General features: G+C 44.3%; 1 protein-coding gene across 2 annotated transcripts in view; it reads right to left on the bottom strand.

The window, feature by feature from the left end:
• The window catches only part of POLK (DNA polymerase kappa), a 90,115-nt gene that overhangs the window by 19,429 nt on the left and 49,381 nt on the right, over nt 1-21,305 (bottom strand). The window contains exons 4-9 of one of the 2 annotated variants that reach the window (XM_044276085.1): nt 14,920-15,072; nt 14,197-14,328; nt 13,893-14,058; nt 12,923-13,165; nt 5,313-5,437; nt 2,105-2,271 (exon numbers count right to left, since the gene is read on the bottom strand). In XM_044276085.1, the coding sequence (XP_044132020.1) occupies nt 2,105-2,271; nt 5,313-5,437; nt 12,923-13,165; nt 13,893-14,058; nt 14,197-14,328; nt 14,920-15,072 (986 nt within the window). The remainder of the gene's footprint in view (nt 1-2,104; nt 2,272-5,312; nt 5,438-12,922; nt 13,166-13,892; nt 14,059-14,196; nt 14,329-14,919; nt 15,073-21,305) is intronic. The other variant, XM_044276087.1, reaches the window with a different exon arrangement.

Below are 21,305 nucleotides of genomic sequence, written 5' to 3'. Positions count from 1 at the left end.
GGACTGGAATGTGGACACAGCAGAGGCAGTGCCGGGGACCGGAGCGGCGGGGAGCAGGTGAGTATGAATCTTCTGTTTCAAAGGCCAGTCCACTGGCACTTTGCAGCAGACCAGCAGTCAGAGAGGAACTGATAGCATCATAAACTATAATGATACTGTGAGTTTGAGTCAGATGACTTGTTAATGATCGGGAAAATGTGGCCAACACACATACTATTGTTGCCGGACCACACTGATCTGGTCTAAGAGGGGTTCTCTGATACAGTGCTTCAAAACTCAAGTCAAACCTACAGCCAGGAGCTCTATGGTACACTTTCTTATTGTTGATATAAATGTATAACAGTATGCAGTAAGCGCCATCTAGTGGTGGAGGCAGGAAGCTTATAAATGTCTCTGAAGGGAATTTGGAGCTGTGCATCAGAACAATGGAGCTCCAATCCAATATATGTAGTAGCTCATCAGCAGAGAATTTTTTTACTTATTTAGATTACCAAAACAAATTTTAAATCTTGTTTCAGGATGGGCATTCACTTAAAGGGGTTTTGCCATCTCAGACAATGGGGGCATATCGCTAGGATATGCCCCCACTGTCTGATAGGTGCGGGTCCCACCTCTGGGACCTGCACCTACAACGAGAACTGAGCAGGAAAATGAACGGAAGGCGCACTGTGCATGCGCAGCCGCCCTCCATTCATTTCTATAGGGCCTCCGAAGATAGCTAAGCGCTGGCTCGGCTATTTCCATCTGCCCCACAGAAATGAATGGGAGCAGGGGCCGCGCTCCCGTTCAGACAATGGGGGCATATCCTAGTGATATGCCCCCATTGTCTGTGATGGGAATACCCCTTTAAGGACTCTTAGGATGATATCAAGAAGGAGTCTACAGGTGGTTATAAGCAGATGGCATACACTGACAGTCAGACATCTCACCTCCTTAATGGGGTATTCCCAACTCTGACATTTATGGCACATCCACAGGGTGCTGGCCAGTGGATACAAGCTGAGAATCAATAGAGAGGTGTCCGAACATGAGCAGTGCTCGCTCTCTATTCGCCGTTTGCCAGCAGCAGATGCCGTTTAGACAGTATGATCTGCAAACAATGATTCTGTATGAGGACAAGCGATGGCATTAGTGATCGCTCCTCCCCATACTGTGGAGGGGATCGCTACATGTAAATGCAATGCAATGATAAGCAGTCTATTCCCGGAAAGGAATGTGCTTCCTTCCTGACAATTGTCTGCTCCATTGAGGTACCTTAAGGGTTTCATATTGGCAGCGATTATACGCCATTGATTCTGACCAAGGGCAACATCTGCAGTTTGTCCCCACTTGCATGTGTTTTCTCCGCATACTCCAGTTTCCACACATATTGCTGGGCTAATTTAGAATTTAGATGGTGAGCTCCAATGGGTACCAATATGAGTGATGGCAATCTCTGCACAGCGCTGCAGAATATGTTGGCATTATAAAAACAACAATGTGTGGAAATAAACTGTGTCTACTGCCGAGGCTGTCCGACCGCCATGATGCATATCTGACTGCTTCTGCTGCTAACTGAGAATATAATAATAGCATTAGGCTACTTTCACCCTCGCGTTTTGGCTTTCCGTTTGTAGTGCTGTTACAAACGGATCAGTTTTTCCCTAATGCATTCTGATAGGAAAAGGATCCGCTCAGAATGCATCAGTTCAGTCTCCATTCCGCTTTGGAAGCAGACACCAAAATGCTGTTTGCAGTGTTTTGGTGTCAGTCTGACGAAACTGAGCCAAACGGGTCCGTTCTGACACACAATGTAAGTCAATGGGGACGGATCAGTTTATTATGACACAATCTGGCACAATAGAAAACGGATCCGTCCCCCATTGACTTTCAATCGTGTTCAAGATGGATACGTCATGTCTACGTTAAGGATAATAGAAACGGATTTGTTCTAAATGGATGCAGACGTTTGTTCTATCTGAACGGATCCGTCTGTGCAGATCCATGATGGATCCGCACCAAACGCGAGTGTGAAAGTAGCCTTATATTACAAGCTGTCATTTATGTCTCCAAGATAGAATATCGCTGTAATGTAGAAAATGAATGCACGCGAACATGGACTCACCTTTCTATACGCGTTGATCCGAGGCCCAGGGAAATATGTAGAAAGTTATGCCAGGATGTATCAGAGAACAGCAGTGAAAGCAGCGCCCTCTGCTGGTAAAGGTCAGTACATGTGGTAATTCCAAGTGCTCGTAACATTTTCTCCGTGACTTTCCCTATGCCTGGAACCTGCAGCAATAAACACAATTGTCGGAGAGCTGGCAGCATTACACAGGGTGTAGCACAACCGATACTTCTGACGGGCACAATACCTTCCAAGAGCTGATTTTGTTACAGTCTGCTGTGTTTTCTTACCAGGCATGAAGAATAGTTTTGGTTTTATTACTATTTCATCACTATGTGCGCCAGGAACACAGGATGACCGGTGGTCAGAAAAATGTACAATGCATTATGACAATCTGCCCAATCACATGATCTACCTTCCAATATACGTGAAGATACATAGGGATGTTAGGAAGTTGAATTTCCAAGTGAATGACAGAATGTGGATGACCGGGCATTGGGGTCTTTTTCAGCATATGAAGAAATAAAACAAAGTGAACCTCCGATAAATCGTTAATACAGAGGCTTCCATGGTGCCAGGAAATCTCCGGTTTTGGACGCCATCTACAAAAAGCCAGTTGTGCTGCTATAAAGTCAACCAGCATGATCAGTAAATAAGAGGGAGACCAATAGTGTCTCTCCAATGTACTCCCGAATCAAAAAGAAACCCCAAAAAGAAGGGGGCAAAGGGAATGAAAACTTAACTTTTACTCATGCTACACCACATAGACATACAAATCACAGTTATGTACATAATCCCCTAAACTGTAACAGATTATAGCACACTACACAGTATTAGCGGGCCCATAGAAAACAATGGAAGGGTGAAAAAGGGAACAATCTCACCAGTCCAGACGTAGTAGGTCCATAGGGAGATGTGGATCATTCACAAACCCCAACAAATATAGTGGGGCCCTGGTGTGCTCACTTGGGTACGTTGTCTGTATACAGCTGGGCGGTTCAGATATTCTAAAACAGGCAAGCAAGATGGCAACAGGAACAACTAGCCCTATATCACCCTGCAATAAGGGGAGGGGACTAGAAGTGCCCTACCTATCTATACTGAGCACTCGCCCCGAAAGGGGCAACCCAGTCCGGATACCTGTCCCTAAACCCGGGCAAAATACCTAATGTACCGTAAATGAAAGTTCCCGACGTGCCACATTTCGTTTGGAAAACTCTTCAGGGGAAACGGACAATCTCAGGATATGCCAAGTACATGATATGCTAAATACACAAAAATGCTGGATACACAAATATATGCAGAGTGCAAAAATATGCTGTGTACGCTGAATACACCAAACTGCTGAGTACATCAAACAAAAAATGGGGCCCAAAAATACGGAAAAAGATACAAACAAAACTTATGGGGATAAATGGGAAAAATGATCCCACAATAATCCGATGGTTCAGTAGAGCCACATGGTAGGTAACAAGTGAAAGCCCTTGTAGCCCTGCAGTGAAAGGGGGCTACAAGTATACAGTATAACAACTAGCCTGCCAGTGGGTAGGGATTGCATGACTGAGCGCTCATTTTTCTTGCATCTCTCTTGCATTTTTTGTTTGATTTGGGTACTTTCACACTAGCGCTTTTCTATTCCGGCATAGAGTTCCGTCCTAGGGGCTCTATACCGGAAAAGAACTTATCAGGCATATCCCAATGCATTCTGAATGAAGAGCAATCCGTCCAGGATGCATCAGGATGTCTTCAGTTCAGTCTTTTTGACTGATCAGGCAAAAGATAAAACCGCAGCATGCTACGGTTTTATCTCCGGCCAAAAAAACTGAACATTTGCCTAAATGCCGGATCCGGCATTTTTTTCCAAAGGAATGTATTAATGCCGGATCTGGCATTCAAAATACCGGAATGCCGGATCAGTCCTTACGGTCTGTGCATGCGCAGACCAAAAAAAAGGTGAAAAAAAATAAATAAATGCCAGATCCGTTTTTCCGGATGTCACCAGAAAGACGGATCCGGTATTGCAATGCATTTTTCTGACTGATCAGGCATTTTTCAGACTGATCAGGATCCTGATCAGTCTTACTAATGCCACCAGTTGGCATACGTTTTGCCGGATCCAGCAGGCAGTTCTGGCGACAGAACCGCTTGCCGGATCACTCTGCTGCAAGTGTGAAAGCAGCCTTAGGTGATTATTTACATGACTGCGATTTGTATGTCTATGCGGTGTAGCATGATTTTTATTGTAGCACGAGTAAAAAGTTAAGTTTTAATTCCCTTTGCCCCCTTCTTTTTGGTGTATAAAGTTAACCCCAGCGCACATGCAGTATCATAGGAACGAATCTGCTGACAGATGCCCTTTAGGCTGGCATCTCTTTTTGTCATCTGCTTAGCACAGGCATCCTCAAACTGTGGCCCTCCAGCTGTTGTAAAACTACAACTCCCACAATGCCCTGCTGTAGTCTGATACCTGTAGGCTGTTTGGGCATGCTGGGAGTTGTAGTTTTGCAACAGCTGGAGGGCCGCAGTTTGAGGATGCCTGGCTTAGCAGATCTGTTAAACAGATACCCAAAAAACGGATCCAAACGGAAGGCCAGGTGTGTTAAATAGACTTCAATGCTAACAAAAAATAAATAAAAATAATCATTTGTTGAACACAAAGGCACGGTAGACTGTGCAACTGCAATTTCAGAGATACGTCTGTATTTTAAAGTATACATTTAAACAGATGGGCATACATTTCCGTGAGTTTGGTTCCTTTTTGATGGAGAAACATTTTTTTTTATGAAAAACGTGACTAAAAAAAAAAAAAAAAAGGGGGGGGGGGGAGGGGATTTTTTTTTAGACGCCGGTCTTCAGAACCTTTATACCTGGCGAGGATCCGCCAAGGTTATGAAGAGGCGCAGGCCTCTCCGTAACTTTGGTGCATCCAGTGCCAGTCTAGATGCAGCACGGCTTCCGAGCCGTCTTACATTTAGACCATTTTCTACGCCTAAAACAGGTATAGAAAATGATAAAGGAGACGTCCACTTTTAAATAACCTTTGCGCCGCAATCTGCTCCAGAAAGAGGCACGACCCTCACAATGTTTGTACAATAAAATGGTCTCCACGATCTTCTGGTGCCACAGAATCGAGCAGCTCCGCCATTTCTCTACTATCCATTCCCCTATGAATATCTTACAGGGTGGCTAATAAGCTGCATTTTACCTTCCTGATAGGCAAGTCTTTGATGAAGTCCATTACCGCCTGTCTGTCATGTGGAATTCTATACTGTCCATTAGGCTTGTTCTTGTCACTGCAAACTTTGGCCAACATCATGTTTGGAGCAATGCCTGAAAACACAAAGCCATTAGGAACGACCGTCATCTCCTACGAGTCCACTTAAACCTACAAAAATTGCCAGTCCGCATAATTAGCATCAAAAACGCTTCATTAAACAATACAAGGAAATATCATTAGAAAGGTTCAAAAACAGCAGTGCAGGCAAGATGGCGACATGAATTCTCAAAACGCCAGAAGTAAAGTGCAAGTACCGGCTACAGTAACAGTGAAAAAAACTGTACAGTTACCCATAGTGCGTCTCCGTCCATAATTTACCGATATACTTTATTGCCCACGTGGTCCCCTCCAGTCATGTCGTCATCTTCGGGTCCATCCGCAATTCTGTTCTGCATTTTGCAGAGCGGAATTGCGGACCCATTAATTTCTATGGAGCCGCACAATGTGCTGCCCAATTCCAGAATTGCGGATCCGCACTTCCGGGTCCGCAATTCCGGTCCTGAAAAAAAATAGAACATGTGCTATTCTTGTCCGCAATTGCGGACAAGATCAGGCATTTTCTATTAAATGCCGGTGATGTGCGGACCGCAAAATGCGGAACGCACATCACCAATGTTCGTGTTTTGCGGACCCCTACCTGCGCTGCTGTTTTTAAACCTCTCTAATTATTTCCTTGTATTGTTTAATAAAGTATTTTTGATGATAATTATGCGGACTGGCAATTTTTGTAGGTTTAGCTGTAGGATTTGTTGCCAAAGGCCTTTCTTTATATACCATACTTAATATGGTCATACTCTTTCCCAATAGGCAAAAACAGTGACACTGGTTTCCAGTGTTTTTCTGATGTGGTGTACTTGCTAATTAACAAACACAACTGTTGGCGGTTTTGTTTGGTTTTATTGCTCCTACGAGTCCAGTAGAGGCTCAGGGGGTCATTTATTAAGACCAGTGTTTTAGATGCCAGCATTAGTAACCCCTGCGCTGGCGGTGGATCCGCCGAAGTTACGTAGAGGTGCCGGCCTCTACATAACTTCGGCACACCGACGATCTAAATGTCAGGCTACTTTCACACTACCGGTTTCCCTTTCCGCTATTGAGATCCGTTATAGGGTCTCAAAAGCGGAGGAAAACGCTTCAGTTTTGTCCTCATTCATTGTCAATAGGGACAAAACTGAACTGAACGGAATGCACCAGAATGCATTCCGTTACGTTTCATTGCGTTCCCATGACGCACACAAAAGTGTTTCAGAGTGCGTCCTGGGATGAGGAGCAAGACGGATCCGTCATGACTCACAATGTAAGTCAATGATGACGGATCAGTTTTCTTCGCCAGAAAAGAAAACGGATCCGTCCTCCATTGACTTACAATAGTTTTCAAGACGGATCTGTCTTGGCTATGTTAAAGATAATACAACCGGATCCGTTCATAATAGATGCAGACGGTTGTATTATCACGACGGAAGCGTTTTTGCTGATCCATGACGGATCCAGAAAAAATGCAGATGTGAAAGTAGCCTAAAACAGCTTCCTTGCCTAAATTTAGACCATTTTATACACCTAAACCAGGCGTAGAAAATGATGAATAAGACCGGCCTCCTGGCCCGTTCCCTTCCACGCCATGCTCCCTTTTTTACACATGGCCCGAAGGGTGAAAAGTCACAGATTGCAGTGCAAATAACCTTTGCGCCGAAATCTGCGACAGAAACACGCCAGAAAGCTGGCGTATATCTGACAGTAAATGACCGCCTTAATGTTTTAATGGCTGGCTCAGGAAGCATTTAAGACAGAGGACACATGAGCGTTTTATAAGCCACCACTGATTTTTTAATGCATATTGATTTATGAATGTAAATAAAAACGGAGCTAAAATCATGACACAAAACCTGTCCTAATCACACAGCAGAACAAGTAACTTCACAACACTGAGGTAAAGAGCTGCCTCAGCCTCCTCTCTGCTCTGTTTGTCCTGGATTATGACCCTGAATACAGCTGAAAAGATCTTCAGCTGAATCTCTGTAGGAATGGAGTTCACGAGGAGACGAAGTACAGAGAGGAGGTGGGGGGTAATGAGCAGCAGCACTTGTGTGCAGTCTCCATTACCACAGTCTGTCCTGTACGTCCTCTGTGTACTTCATGTCTCCTAATGGACTCCGTTACCACAGAGATTCAGCTAAAGATCTTAACAGCTGTATTCAGGATCATAAGAGGATGAGGTAGCTCTTTAGCTCAGAGTTGTGAAGCTACTTGTCCTCCTGTGTGATTAGGACAGGTTTTGTGTGTATTAATAGGATGACGGCCATTTTATTTCTCCTGAAGATTGCTCCCTAGACAAAACAAGACATTATAACTAATGAAAGGTATTTGGGAATATATTTATTTAAAAAAAGTCATATTTAAGTATTTTCATTTTATTAATTTCCAGAGTACCCCTTTAAAGGGGTTGTCCTCTTTCAGGGTGAAACGTGACAACACTTGTGGAAGATCATTACTTACCCAACAGATCCTTCACCACTGCTTAGGTTTTCCCAGCAGGGCTCTGTTTACCCAACTGCAGCTCTGACATCATGTTGTCAACATGTGACCATTGCAGCCAATCACTGGCCTCTTTGGTGCACTGCTGAGGCCAGTGACTGGCTGCAGCAGTCACATGCTGTCCACATGATGTCAGAGCTGCAGTTGGGTAAACAGAGCCCTACTGAAAGAACCAGGGCAGCAGCATGGGAGCGGTCAAGTAACTAAAGATCTATTCTTTCTTTAGATGGACCACAGGTGGTGTTGTCACGGACGTACCGAGACATACGGACATTCCCGCGACAGGTGGCAGGAGATCTGTGAGACTGGCAACACGTGGTTTGATCTGACATGTTTTCCTTTTGGATCAAATGACGTCTGTGTTGTTTCTGGTGCTTGCTACACCTTCTTTCCCCAGGTGTGGCTATTGTGGTCATTTAACCTTCTCTATTTATTGTTGTTTCTCCCACTATCCTATGCGGTTTATAGCTTCTGTTTGACTTGTGGTTAGCTTGTGCTTGGTTCTCGGCTAAGTTCCTGGTGCTACCAAAGCTTCATTGAAGATAAGCGTTTCCTTTTATATATGTGTGTTGTCTTTCCCTGTTTGTCATTAGGCCTGTGGGAGACGCCTGTTCGTTCTTCCCTTTGGAGGAACAGGTAGACTCAGTCCTGACATTAGTTCCAGGGTCCTATAGGGTAAGATAGGATTCTAGGTATCCGGTGTATGAACTTGCCTACCTTTGGGGCCTGTTCATACAAAACAATAATAATGGCTGCACAACTTTACACATACAAACAATAAAGCTGAGAAATGGGGATCATTCTAAATGAAAGTGGTATTATACCTACTATAAATGGAAAAATGGAAGTTCTTTGCGCACATTTTGATCAAACTTGTGTCAGGCCCATCTACCAGGCGTCAAGGTGGCTTCCGCAGACGGGTACCTAACACTAATATACCGCCTCTCTTGGACTTACCCAAGTCTACATTTTCAGGGCAGTGTAGGACCCAGCAACATTTGTACTTTGCTCAGAAGCCCCAGGCAGATGGGCGTTGCTCAGTCTAAAAGAGGCGCTACCCTCAATTACTAGTAGTCTGTCAGGACTGGAGATAGGCCCCTTTCACACGGGCGAGTTTTCCGTGCGGGTGCGATGCGTGCGGTGAACGCATTGCACCCGCACTGAATCCTGACCCATTCATTTCTATGAGACTGTGCACACGAGCGGTGATTTTCACGCATCACTTGTGCGTTGCGTGAAAATCGCAGCATGCTCCTCTTTGTGCGTTTTTCACGTAACGCAGGCCCTATAGAAATGAATGGGGTTGCGTGAAAATCGCATGCATCCGCAAGCAAGTGCGGATGCGGTGCGATTTTCACGCATGGGTTCTAGGTGACAGTCTATTCACTGTATTATTTTCCCTTATAACATGGTTATAAGGGAAAATAATAGCATTCTGAATACAGAATGCTTAGTATAATAGTGCTGGAAGGGTTAAAAATAATAAAAAAGTTAACTCACCTTCTCCTCTTGTTAGCGCAGATGCCGGTCTGTTCTTTATCTGTGGGCTAAAGGACCTTTGATGACGTCAGATCACATGCTCCATCACCATGGTGATGGACCATGTGATTGGAGCATGTGATCTGACGTCACCTCAGGTCATTCAGTCCACAGCTAAAGAACAGAGTGGCATCTGCGCGAACAAGAGGAGAAGGTGAGTTAACTTTTTTATTATTTTTAACCCTTCCAGCACTATTATACAAAGCATTCTGTAGTCAGAATGCTATTATTTTCCCTTATAACCATGTTATAAGGGAAAATAATACAATCTTCAGAACATCAATCCCAAGCCCGAACTTCTGTGAAGAAGTTCAGGTTTGGGTACCAAACATGCACGATTTTTCTCACGCAAGTGCAAAACGCATGACAATGTTTTGCACTCGCGCAGAAAAATCGCGCATTTTCCCGCAACGCACCCGCCTCTTATCCGGGCAAAAAACATGACGCCCGTGTGAAAGAGGCCTTAGGGTTTTCTCTAGGAGGTGTCCATCTTCCTTCCCTAGTTTCCAGGCCTTATTCCGGTATCCTTTCCCTCCTATGCTCGGTGTGGTGTTTTTCTCCCACAAACGAGCGTGACAGTTGTTAAGTCTCCTCTGAAACCCGACAACTCCTTCAAAGTAAATCTGTCAGCAGATTTATTATGCTCTATTTGAGGTGAAAGAGACCCAAACTTTTAGGTTTTGTTTCATATTCATGAGCTTCAGCCGTCTCTTCTAACCCAACACTGATAGACAGCTTTCTCCCTATACATTGTATAGAGAAAGAAAGCTGTCAATCATCCATGGGAGAGGAAGGGCAGATGCACCTGATGAATGTCAGGTCCCACTGGACCTGCTCACCAGCTGAACCAAAAAAATGCCTAGATACGTCCCCATTGACCTACATTGTGTGCCAGGACGGATCCATTTTTTCTAACACAATCTGGCACAATAGAAAACGGATCCGTCCCCCATTGACTTTTAATGGTGTTCAAGTCGGATCCGTCATCCGGCAATAGAAGACATAATACAACCAGATCCATTTATGACGGATACATGCGGTTGCATTATTGTAAGCGTTTTTGCAGATCCATGATAGATCCGCCAAAAAAACGCTAGAGTGAAAGCAGCCTTAGGGTAACAACAAAGATCGACTTTCTATTGGCCAGCGTTTGCCACCATTTGCATAGTCATCCCAAAAAAATTATTATATATATATATATATATATATATATATATATATATATAGGAGAAAAGGAAAGTCCGCAGCACTCCTTTAAGTGAAAAAGTGAAATTTATTCACACATGTCTGACATGTGTGAATAAATTTCACTTTTTCACTTAAAGGAGTGCTGCGGACTTTCCTTTTCTACTGAATTTGTCCCATATCGAGGGACCACCGCGTGCACCTGCATCATTATATTTGCACTGAAGGGAGTGCTGCCTGAATCTCTTTATGGATATATATATATATATATATATATATACACATACACACACACACATACAGTCTTCATATCTAGATGATAATCTATATGATAATGTACACTGTAGATTGGATAAAAAAATAAAGCCAGGACTGAAGCCTGAAGTGAGTAAGCGTACTGCACGAGATCTCATACACATGGGAATAAACCGATGGAAATGTAATCTAGAAGATGACAGTTTCAATAATTCGCTTATAAGGTGCAGCCAGGCCATTCATTAAGTAAGTGGTGAAATGGGTTGGCAAGCGGCTAAGACACTAAAACATAACATGCCATGCACTCATTTCCAGGTAATATAAGACAGACACTTGTGTCGCTGCTCACTTTCTCAGCTCATGGACAGATTTAGGGCGACAGAGGGAGCCAAGGCTACACACGGTGCATGGTCGGCAGCAATCCAGTGTGCCGTACCCATAATCTCAGCAGCCCATAGCTATATGTACATAGCTCTTACTTATGTCCCTGTGTTATGTAAAGGCATTAACCAATAAAAACCTAATAGTATATTCCAGTCCTAACCCTGATCATGATTGCATATTCTCCATGAAGCACAGTGCAGCAGTGGAGAGAAAACAGGCAATTCCAGGTTTCAGATGTGCTGTAGAGACATCAGAGTACTTATTAAAGGGGCTTAAAGGAAATGTGTCATGACCTAATGTTTAAATCATGTGTTTATGTTTAAGATATTTTAAAAGAATATTTGGAGATGTTATTTAAAATTTTCCATATCATTATCTATATTCAAACAAAAAACATAAAATCCAGCAGTTTTTGCACTGGTCACTTACAGTGATGGCCAGCGAACACATGCGGGCTGCCATCTTAACTCACAAGTCCAGCGATTCACAGGTAAGCACTTACCTGTGCCGCGAGCCGGTCTGAAACAAATGCGGTCACCGGGAGAAGGCAGTTCCGAGAACAGCCCGATGAAGGCCCCCGGCGGTTGTTCTCGCAACTGCCTGCTCCTAGTGACCGCATTTGTTTCAGACCGGCTCCCGGCACAGGTAAGGGCCTACCTGTGCATCGCCGGACTTGTGAGATAAGATGGCAGCCAGCATGTGTTCGCTGGCAAACACTGCGAACTGGCAATCACTGGTCACTAATCCTAAAAGGCAACACTTTCTTGGTCCTTACAGATAACTTTACTGCAGTTATCTGCTTATCTGTCACTTTAATCCTGCCTGTAAAGGTACTATTACACCAGCAGATGTCATACAGATCACAATAAACGAACAAGGATGTAGCGACTCGTTAACTATGAAAATTTCACATAGATAATTGTTCGTACTTGCGGTCGTTACTCGTTCGCTTTTATATAATTCTTTGTTATTACATGTAAAGATGGGGGACAGATGCTTGGTCAAAAGTCATTTATGAGACCATTAGTGAGGAGATGACTCCATATTACACAAACAGATCTCTTAATGAGGAGTGATCATTTTTTAGCATGCTGAAAGATCACGAGGAACGAGAAACAAGCAATTTATCGCTCGTCTTTGAATCGTTCATACTTCACATCACACAATTCTGTACGATATTCGCTCAGGGTAATAGGGCCTTTATGATATCACCTCTGTGTATAGATAAGACAGTAGCCACCATTCACAACAGGTGGTTGTCACATCTTACAGATTATTTCCCTGTACAATTACCTTTCCCCACGTCACAGAGCATGATTAGAAAACTGTCCATTGTGTCTATGGACCATGGGGCTGCCATAAAGCAATTTTCCCAATGCTTTTTAAATGCTGTTAAGAACAGCTCAGGCAAGATGGACGCCCCCATAATCATGTTCAGGCGATAGAATAAAAACTGGCAGATTACATTTTTGGTGACACATTTCCTATTAAGGGGTTGTCCAGGATTTTAATATTGATGGCCTATCCTCAGGTTAGGCTACCGATATCTAATTGGTGGGGGTCTGACACCAGGACAATCAGCTGCAACTGTTCTAGAGTTGTCCCGAGGCCGGAAGTCAGAACATGGCTGCGGTAACCCTTACCTGCACTGGCTGTCAGGGTGGTTTTCTGTTCTATATGAAACCTCATTTCCCTTACTGCTTCCTCTGCTGATGTTCCAAAGACCAAAACATTTTCCTGTGTCCGTTCTTTATTCTCACGCTCAGTATCTTGTCTGGAGCCGTCATGACATTGGTCTGGCAAAAAGGTAGGAATGTCTTCAAAAAGTACCGGTGACGTGCACTGCGTTTCTTCTGGTTCACACTTGGCCGTACTATTCTCCACATCTAGGCGCATCAACAGATAAAAAAACATATCATTTAAGGAATGGTTAATGAATGCAAAATATGGAAGAAACATGAAAGGGACTCTGTAGCACAATAACACTGATGGCTTCTCCTAAGGATAGGCTACCAATGTTTGATCGGTGGAGGTCTGACCTATGGGACCCTAAGTTAGTGAATGTGGCACTAACATATCCATTCATTCTGCAGGGTCTTATACAGACCATCAAGGATCATCATCATTCTTCTGCCGCTCCTCACTACACATACATACCACACAACTTTGGGAGAACGATACCGCAGCTCCCCCATAAGAGAGTTGGGTTGAGTACTCATCATACAGGAGCACTCATGACCATGATGCTGAATAAGGCAGCTACGCCAGAAGATTTTGCCCCACCCCAACCCCAAAGCTGCACTTCAGTCATTTAAAAGGCCACATTCAGTTTGGTGTCCCCGATTTAGAAGAAGACACTATGCAACTCAACAAAACAATTTGCTGCTGGCAAACAGAGATTCAGTATGAGGACGAGTGATGGCATTAGCCATACTGAGGAGGAGACCGCTACATGTAATAGCAGCGGTCTCCTCCGCTGACAAGCAAGCAATTGCTGGGAAGGAACAACCGCCTGCCTGATCTACTTGTGTAATAGAAGCCTAATTCCTAACAAAATCAGGCAAGGCATCCAATCAGGTCAGTATCACCAGATAGAATTGTAGGACTTGATACCTGCTGGAGGGTTTACATTTCCAGAATTTCCAGTTCCAACAAGAAATCTTCTCCTTTCCTCCGGCCAAGTCAGTCGTTCTTCTAAATGATCAGTAATATCCAGATAGGCCTCATCAAGGCTCAAAGGTAAAAAGTTGGGATCATACTCAGAAAATATTTCTCGAACCTGTGGGGGAAGTGGGCGGAATAAAAACCTAATTAGACATGTGGTCTCCAAAACGTGGTTCTGCAGCTATTGTGCAATCACGCCTTGTAACATCAGATTTTTGAAAGAGCAGGAACAAGCCCGCAAGAGTTCACATACCTCTTTACTTACTGCCCGATATTTGTCAAAGTTCAAAGGGACAATATGCAAATTTGGACACAACCTCTTTGCAATGAATCCTGGCATAGCCGCCCGTACACCAAACCTTCTGGCTAAATAGTTGGAGGTGGACTGGAAAAAAAAACAAAAAACATTTAAGAGACATCATTGAATTGTTTTCAGCTTTTTTCCCCCTGTTTCGATTTTGTCCGATTCAAATGAAAGGGACTGTGTTGCAATAGCAGAGAAAGCCCACGGGGAAAGGTGGCACACTCAGTACGGCCATTTAAGAGGACATTGAAAAATACTGAAATATCATAATAACCCCTACTGTAAATAAATCATGGTGATAGGTTGTACACTGGACGCTAAAGAGAAAAGGTAGTATGATATGGCCGCCGATATAATGAAAGGCCGTCCATGTATTACACGGCAGGTAAGGTCCGCAGGGACGGCTGCAACCCCCTAAAGAAAATAGTCTTGAGCAGGGGCAATGTCTTGTGAGCATATAGACAGGGGATGCCCCATATTAAACTGTAATACACCATGGTCTACCACTGCTCTGAATCATCACTATAAAATAATAGGGGAATTGTAATGGTTTTACCAATGATCTGAAAAGACTAAAAACACCATAAATACAATTGATGTATTACCCTCCATACAGACATAGCTGAAGCACGAGCAGGAACATGGCTATAGGGCTAAAGGCTTCAGACTCACCAGCATGCTCATGGAGCCCACAGCCATGGGTTTGTCCTTCAGTTCAGGATTGTCTCTCATTTCCACTGCTGCGTAAAACGCGTCCATGTCCACGTGTACAATAACGCGGCTAAGGTCACGTCTCCGCTCAAGCTCTAGAGCCAGTTTGTCCACCTATTCAAAATTTACATTGGAGAAAAAAGATTAAGTTTCCACCACTGTTGTTCAGGTTGACTTCAAGCTCCTTTTCTTCAAGAGCATCTGTCACCAAGGAATTCAGTGTGAAAACAAGTATCACGCAGGGTAGGGCTTGGTAAGAATAACGTAAGATTACCTTTTACTCTGTCATCCATTGCTCTACTGCTAAGGGCTCATGCACTTTGATTTTATATTTAATACATGTATTTTTCTTCCGTTTAGTTTTTTTACAGGTACGTATACAGAACCATTAATTTCAATGGGGCTTGGAAAAAAATGGAAATGGAACAGGTCCTATTTTTGTCAGTTTTGCGGACAAGGACAGGCTTGGTTAAAAACGGATGCAACACGGACGTCACACGGATGTCATCTGTTTGTTTTCGGATACATGTTTTGCGGACCGCAAAATAAATATGGTTGTGTGCATGAAAAACATTTTATTCTGATATAGGCTACTTTCACATATGCGTTATTGCTGTCCCATTTTGAGATCTAGCATGGGATCTCAAAACCACAGCAAAAGGCATCCGTTTGAATGACACAACCAGCTGCATCCTTTCAGAACGGATACGGTTGTATTATATCGAAAATTAACATGCCGTAACCGGTTTTTCGTGTCCCATGCCGCACACAAAAAAGGCAGCTTGCAGCGGTTTCGTGTCTGGCATTGGAATGCAACAAACCGGAAGGGTGCCTAACAGCGCCACGCTTCTGAATCTTCCTCTCCAGCTAGAGCAGGGTGTGAGAACACCAAGCAGCTCTGGCATACAAACCCTACCAGCCCATATACAATATCACCCCTCATATATTATGGGGAAAAAAGCATTGCGCAATGTGTACTGCAGCAAATTTTGCTTTATTTGCACATTCCCACTTCCCTAAATACAATACAACAAGAAGGAAAATAAAAGGGGAACACCGAAACACCCAATCATCTGGTCAGGCGTATGCTACCGCTATACAAACACCAATATAACCCATAATGCTGCCAAATAGTGACCCTATAGTTGATATATACCAGGCTCTCTGTAGAATGTCATCATAATGCAGACTATACAAATGGCGGCAGAACACAACAATTAGATTATCGGTCGCCTCTCCTGTCATATCCATTTTAGTAAATACCTGTATCTCTCATGAAATAACAATTCCGGAGTATTTCTTCTTAGAACTTTGCATCTGTAATTCCTCCTGGAAATGTATGAATAAATTAACAACTGGCTGTTACCTTTCACTTATCAAAGGACAGTGTCCAATACATTGTGTAGGGAATGAGAACACCCAGCTGTCAATTAATCCTGGGCTACACTGAGACTTTCTGCAGAGCTAAGGATTGCTTTTAGCCAGATTAGGCCAGATTTTAGTCATATATTTCCAGGCGGAATAACAGAAGAACATCAAGAAATTGTTATCTTATGGGTAATGTCCATGTCCGGACTACTAGATCCATGTAAATTGAGCTCGGACAGCAGTAGCAGTCAGAAATTTTTACTCCAATCTCAAATAATTACCAATTACAACAAAATGTCAATTATATATCATACAGGCAAAAAAAAATATATATCTAATTTTTGGAAAAATTCACCATAACGGACAGGAAGCAAATTTCAAGGTTTATAGATTATATTGGAATTTGGGAGCAGGGGTTGGTATTAGCCGACATCCACTGTCTGCTTTATGTAACTGTGCATTGAACTGAGGCCTGCAGTAAAGACCCTCTTCTCCTATTAACTACTTCAATGCCAGTAGTGGTCACTCCCTTCCGCCATTCTGTGCGATATACATATACTTAGTGCACACAGAATGGGGGAGTTAGGCCTGTATTACACCAGTGCACAGTTAGGGCTGTATTACACCAACAGATCTGACCAATATCTGTCCAATCAGACCAATAGTTGATGTGTGTGTGTAAATGGCCATCTGACCAATGACTGGTCAGAAAATCTGTCAGATAATCTATCAGTGTAATACAGGCCTTACATAAAGCAGACAGAGGATGCCAGCTACTGTACCAACCCCTGCACCCATCCTCCCACCTATCCAACGGGTGCCCATGGTATCCGGGTCCTGCGGGGGTTCTCAGTTGCTGTTGTTAAACTTGAATTGCTGCCAGCCTGGACCAAAGGGAAGCATTAAAGTTCCTCCGCTGTCAACTTAGTAAAGTTGCTCATCCTGCTTGTGTCACTGTGCACAGGGTCCTGATGCTAGGTAACATCGGGACTAGGGCTGCAGCTAACGATTATTTGAATAATCGATTAGTTGCCGATTAATTTCTACGATTAATCGATTAATCGGCAAAAACGACAAAATTACAAAACAGAGAGGTTTATATGATCTTACTTGAAAAAATATGTTCAAAGGCCATATTAAAACAAATTGTGGACGACACTATTATGGGGGATCTGTGGACGACACTTATGGGGGATCTGTGGACGACACTTATGGGGGATCTGTGGACGACACTATTATGGGGGATCTGTGGACGACACTATTATGGGGGATCTGTGGATGGCGTAGTTATGGAGAGGGGGATCTGTGGGCGGCGCAGTTATGGAGAGGGGGATCTGTGGACGGCGTAGTTATGGAGAGGGGGATCTGTGGGTGGCGCAGTTATGGAGAGGGGGGATCTGTGGGTGGCGTAGTTATGGAGAGGGGGATCTGTGGGCGGCGCAGTTATGGAGAGGGGGATCTGTGGGTGGCGCAGTTATGGAAAGGGGGATCTGTGGGTGGCGCTGTTATGGAGAGGGGGATATGTGCACTGTTATGGGCATAACAGTGCACAGATCCCTTTCCTCATAACAGTGCACAGATCCCCCCTCCTCCCCATAGCAGTGCTATACACAGACCCCCCTCCCCATAGCAGTGCCATAGACAGATCCTCCCCCCTCCCCATAGCAGTGCCATACACAGACCCCCCCTCCTCTCCATAGCAGTGCCATACACAGACCCCCCCCCCTCCTCCCCATAGCAGTGCTATACACAGACCCCCCCTCCCCATAGCAGTGCCATAGACAGATCCTGCCCCCTCCCCATAGCAGTGCCATACACAGACCCCCCCTCCTCTCCATAGCAGTGCCATACACAGACCCCCCCTCCTCCCCATAGCAGTGCTATACACAGACCCCCCTCCCCATAGCAGTGCCATAGACAGATCCTCCCCCCTCCCCATAGCAGTGCCATACACAGACCCCCCCTCCTCTCCATAGCAGTGCCATACACAGACCCCCCCCTCCTCCCCATAGCAGTGCTATACACAGACCCCCCTCCCCATAGCAGTGCCATAGACAGATCCTCCCCCCTCCCCATAACAGCCCCGGCCCCGATGCTTATAAGTCGGACTAATCACGTCTGCATCTTTATTTTACCTTTTTACAATGACGCTCCTGTAACAGCCAGGCAGAGCGGACGGCGGCGTAACGTCACTCACTCACGTGACGCACCTGCTCCGCCCACCTCATGAATGAAGGAGGCGGAGCAGGCGTGTCACGTGAGTGAGTGACGTTACGCCGCCGTCCGCTCTGCCTGGCTGTTACAGGAGCGTCATTGTAAAAAGGTAAAATAAAGATGCAGCGACCGCCCGCATAGCAACGAATCGGCGATTATTCGATAACTGGATTCGTCGACAACGAATCCAGTTATCGAATATAATCGATTACATCGATTAATCGTTGCAGCCCTAATCGGGACCTCGTTTGGCTGGCTGAGGTGGTCCGTCATCCGAAACCATATATATAGAATTTGACAGGGGAGAGCTGACCACAGACAGCCCATTGTGTGACCACTTAGAGCGGCCCACCGGGAATCTGCCCAGTAGAGCAGATTGCTAGTCTGGGCCTGGTAAGCACTATGCATGCCATTAGGTAGCTGCGAGCATCTGCCAATCCCCGATCTGATGATCAGACAAACAAAATATGATTCATCACTCCAAATAAAACATTTTCTCTACTCCAGAGGCCTAGACCAGCAGGCTTTACATCACTGCGGCTAATGCCTGGCATTCTGCATGTTGATCTAAGGCTTGTGTGAAGCTGCTCAGCCATGGTAACTCCTTTCAAGAGGCTTCCAATGCACAGTTCCTGTGCTGATGTCATCTGAAGAGGACGTTTAGCAAAAGGTGCAACGGGGGACAGATGAATTTTAAGCGCCATGCGTTTCAGCACTTAGCAGACCCGCCTTCATAAATCTGCATGGTGGAGCTGTTGTTAATCCTAGACCCTTCCACTTCACAATGGTAGCACTTCTAATTGACCAGGGCAGACCAAACCAATTGGGAATGACACAAACTGACTTGTGGTGGCATCCTATGACAGGGCCATGTTTGAATAGCCAAATTCACAGCACGGGTAGCACGGTGGCTCAGGGGTGTTGTGGCAGACCAAGGGTCAGTCACGTGATGATCGTTGCCTCATGTTCAGGTGAATGACGTCGACGGAGGAAAATGACAGAAGTCTGAGTATAGTTAAAAATTCTGCCAAGAACCCAAAGAGGTAGTGTCCCAGGCCATTTATTTATACCCGATTCAAAAGGGTGTAACTTCTCAAAGTAAAACATGATTGGTTTACAAATATTTCAATAATGGCTTTTGATTGGTACACAAATAATACTTCTGATTGGTTAGAACTGAATCCATCTATTGATTGGTTAGTATTTTGCAAATTTTCCCTTTTCCAAGAATGTAGTTAACTGCTTCAGTTTGTTTTTTAGCAAGAAATGCATATTTGCTACTTAGCACGTACAAACCTTATCTTAACACACATGGCTAACTCCTATAGTTTTTAGCTTATGTCATTGTCATATTCTTGTTTTTTTCCAATTGTTCTATCACATTCTATCACGTACACAGAGAAATGAAAAACATCTATGAATATTTTATATCCACTTTCAGAAAAGCTGGATCATTTCCTTAACAGGCGTTAGGCACTGGTGTTTTGCAACGCTCGAGTCCTAGGATGAAATTTGTGGGTTTCCTCCGGGTACTGCGGTTTTCTCCCACACTGCCGACACTGCTCTTTCCTCCTCAATATCTGATCTGTGAGGGTCCGACTCCCAGCACCCCGCCAATCAGCTGCTGAAAGAGGAGGCGGCGCTCGTGCAAGTGCTACTTCTTCTTCAAGATTACACTGTGCGTCCTGTCGGAAGTCTCTGTGGCGCAATAAAAAATTACAAGCACTTAGAATTATACAGCACCGCCGCTGCAAGAGAGACTACGCATAGTGCCATCTTCTCGTCAAACAGGCGGGAGTCAGACGATCATCGATTAGATATTGAAGACCTATCCTGAGCATAGGTCGTCAATATTAATGGCTGCTCAATATCTGATCTGTGAGGGTCTGACTCCCAGCAACCCGCCAATCAGCTGCTGAAAGAGGAGGCGGCGCTCGTGCAAGTGCTACTTCTTCTTCAAGATTACACTGTGCGTCCTGTCGGAAGTCTCTGTGGCGCAATAAAAAAAAATTACAAGCACTTAGAATTATACAGTGCCATCTTCTCGTCAAACAGGCGGGAGTCAGACAATCATCGATTAGATATTGAAGACCTATCCTGAGCATAGGTTGTCAATATTAGTGGCTGCTCACCCACTTTAAATGCAGCCATAATATCCTGTGCCTACCTCAAGTCAATTAAGATCACATCCTTACATAATATCAGGATTCCTGGACCCTTGTTTGGTCTGAGGTTGGGTAGTAAGGAGCCACATGAAAGAGGTCCAGGGTCACATGTGGCTTCTGAGCCAAATCATGGCACCTATGTACTTCATCAATGCTCGTGTAACACCAAATAAAAAAAATGCATCACTATAGGACAATAAACAAACATTTTTACAAATTCTACTGCTTTTTCTTAACCAGCCCAGGGCGTGCTGCTTGTTTAAGACTTGTTTTTGAGAACTTCTTCACACTGGTATGGATGATGGTGTGCATTCCAGTTTTGTCTTATGATTTCCAAAACTCATAAAACCCTTGATCCAGGCGTGACTAGAACCTATGACTGGCTTATAGCACGCTCATCAGAAGAACAATAAGAGATCTATTTGATGGCATGCGCTCAAGCACTGGTAAACCTTGACCTTTACCATTTTTAGCAAGCTGGGCAAGAAATAATCACAGGATGAATTGAGGTCGGAAACAAAGTACAATCCAGTCCCTGTGTTACCAAGTGTGAAAGCGTCGCCTGTGTAGAGGACTTTGTTGCTTTCAAAATAAGAGTTG

The sequence above is a fragment of the Bufo gargarizans genome, chromosome 1 (assembly GCF_014858855.1).
Source record: "Bufo gargarizans isolate SCDJY-AF-19 chromosome 1, ASM1485885v1, whole genome shotgun sequence".
Lineage (NCBI taxonomy): Eukaryota > Metazoa > Chordata > Amphibia > Anura > Bufonidae > Bufo > Bufo gargarizans.
This window is presented reverse-complemented; position numbering and strand designations above follow the sequence as displayed.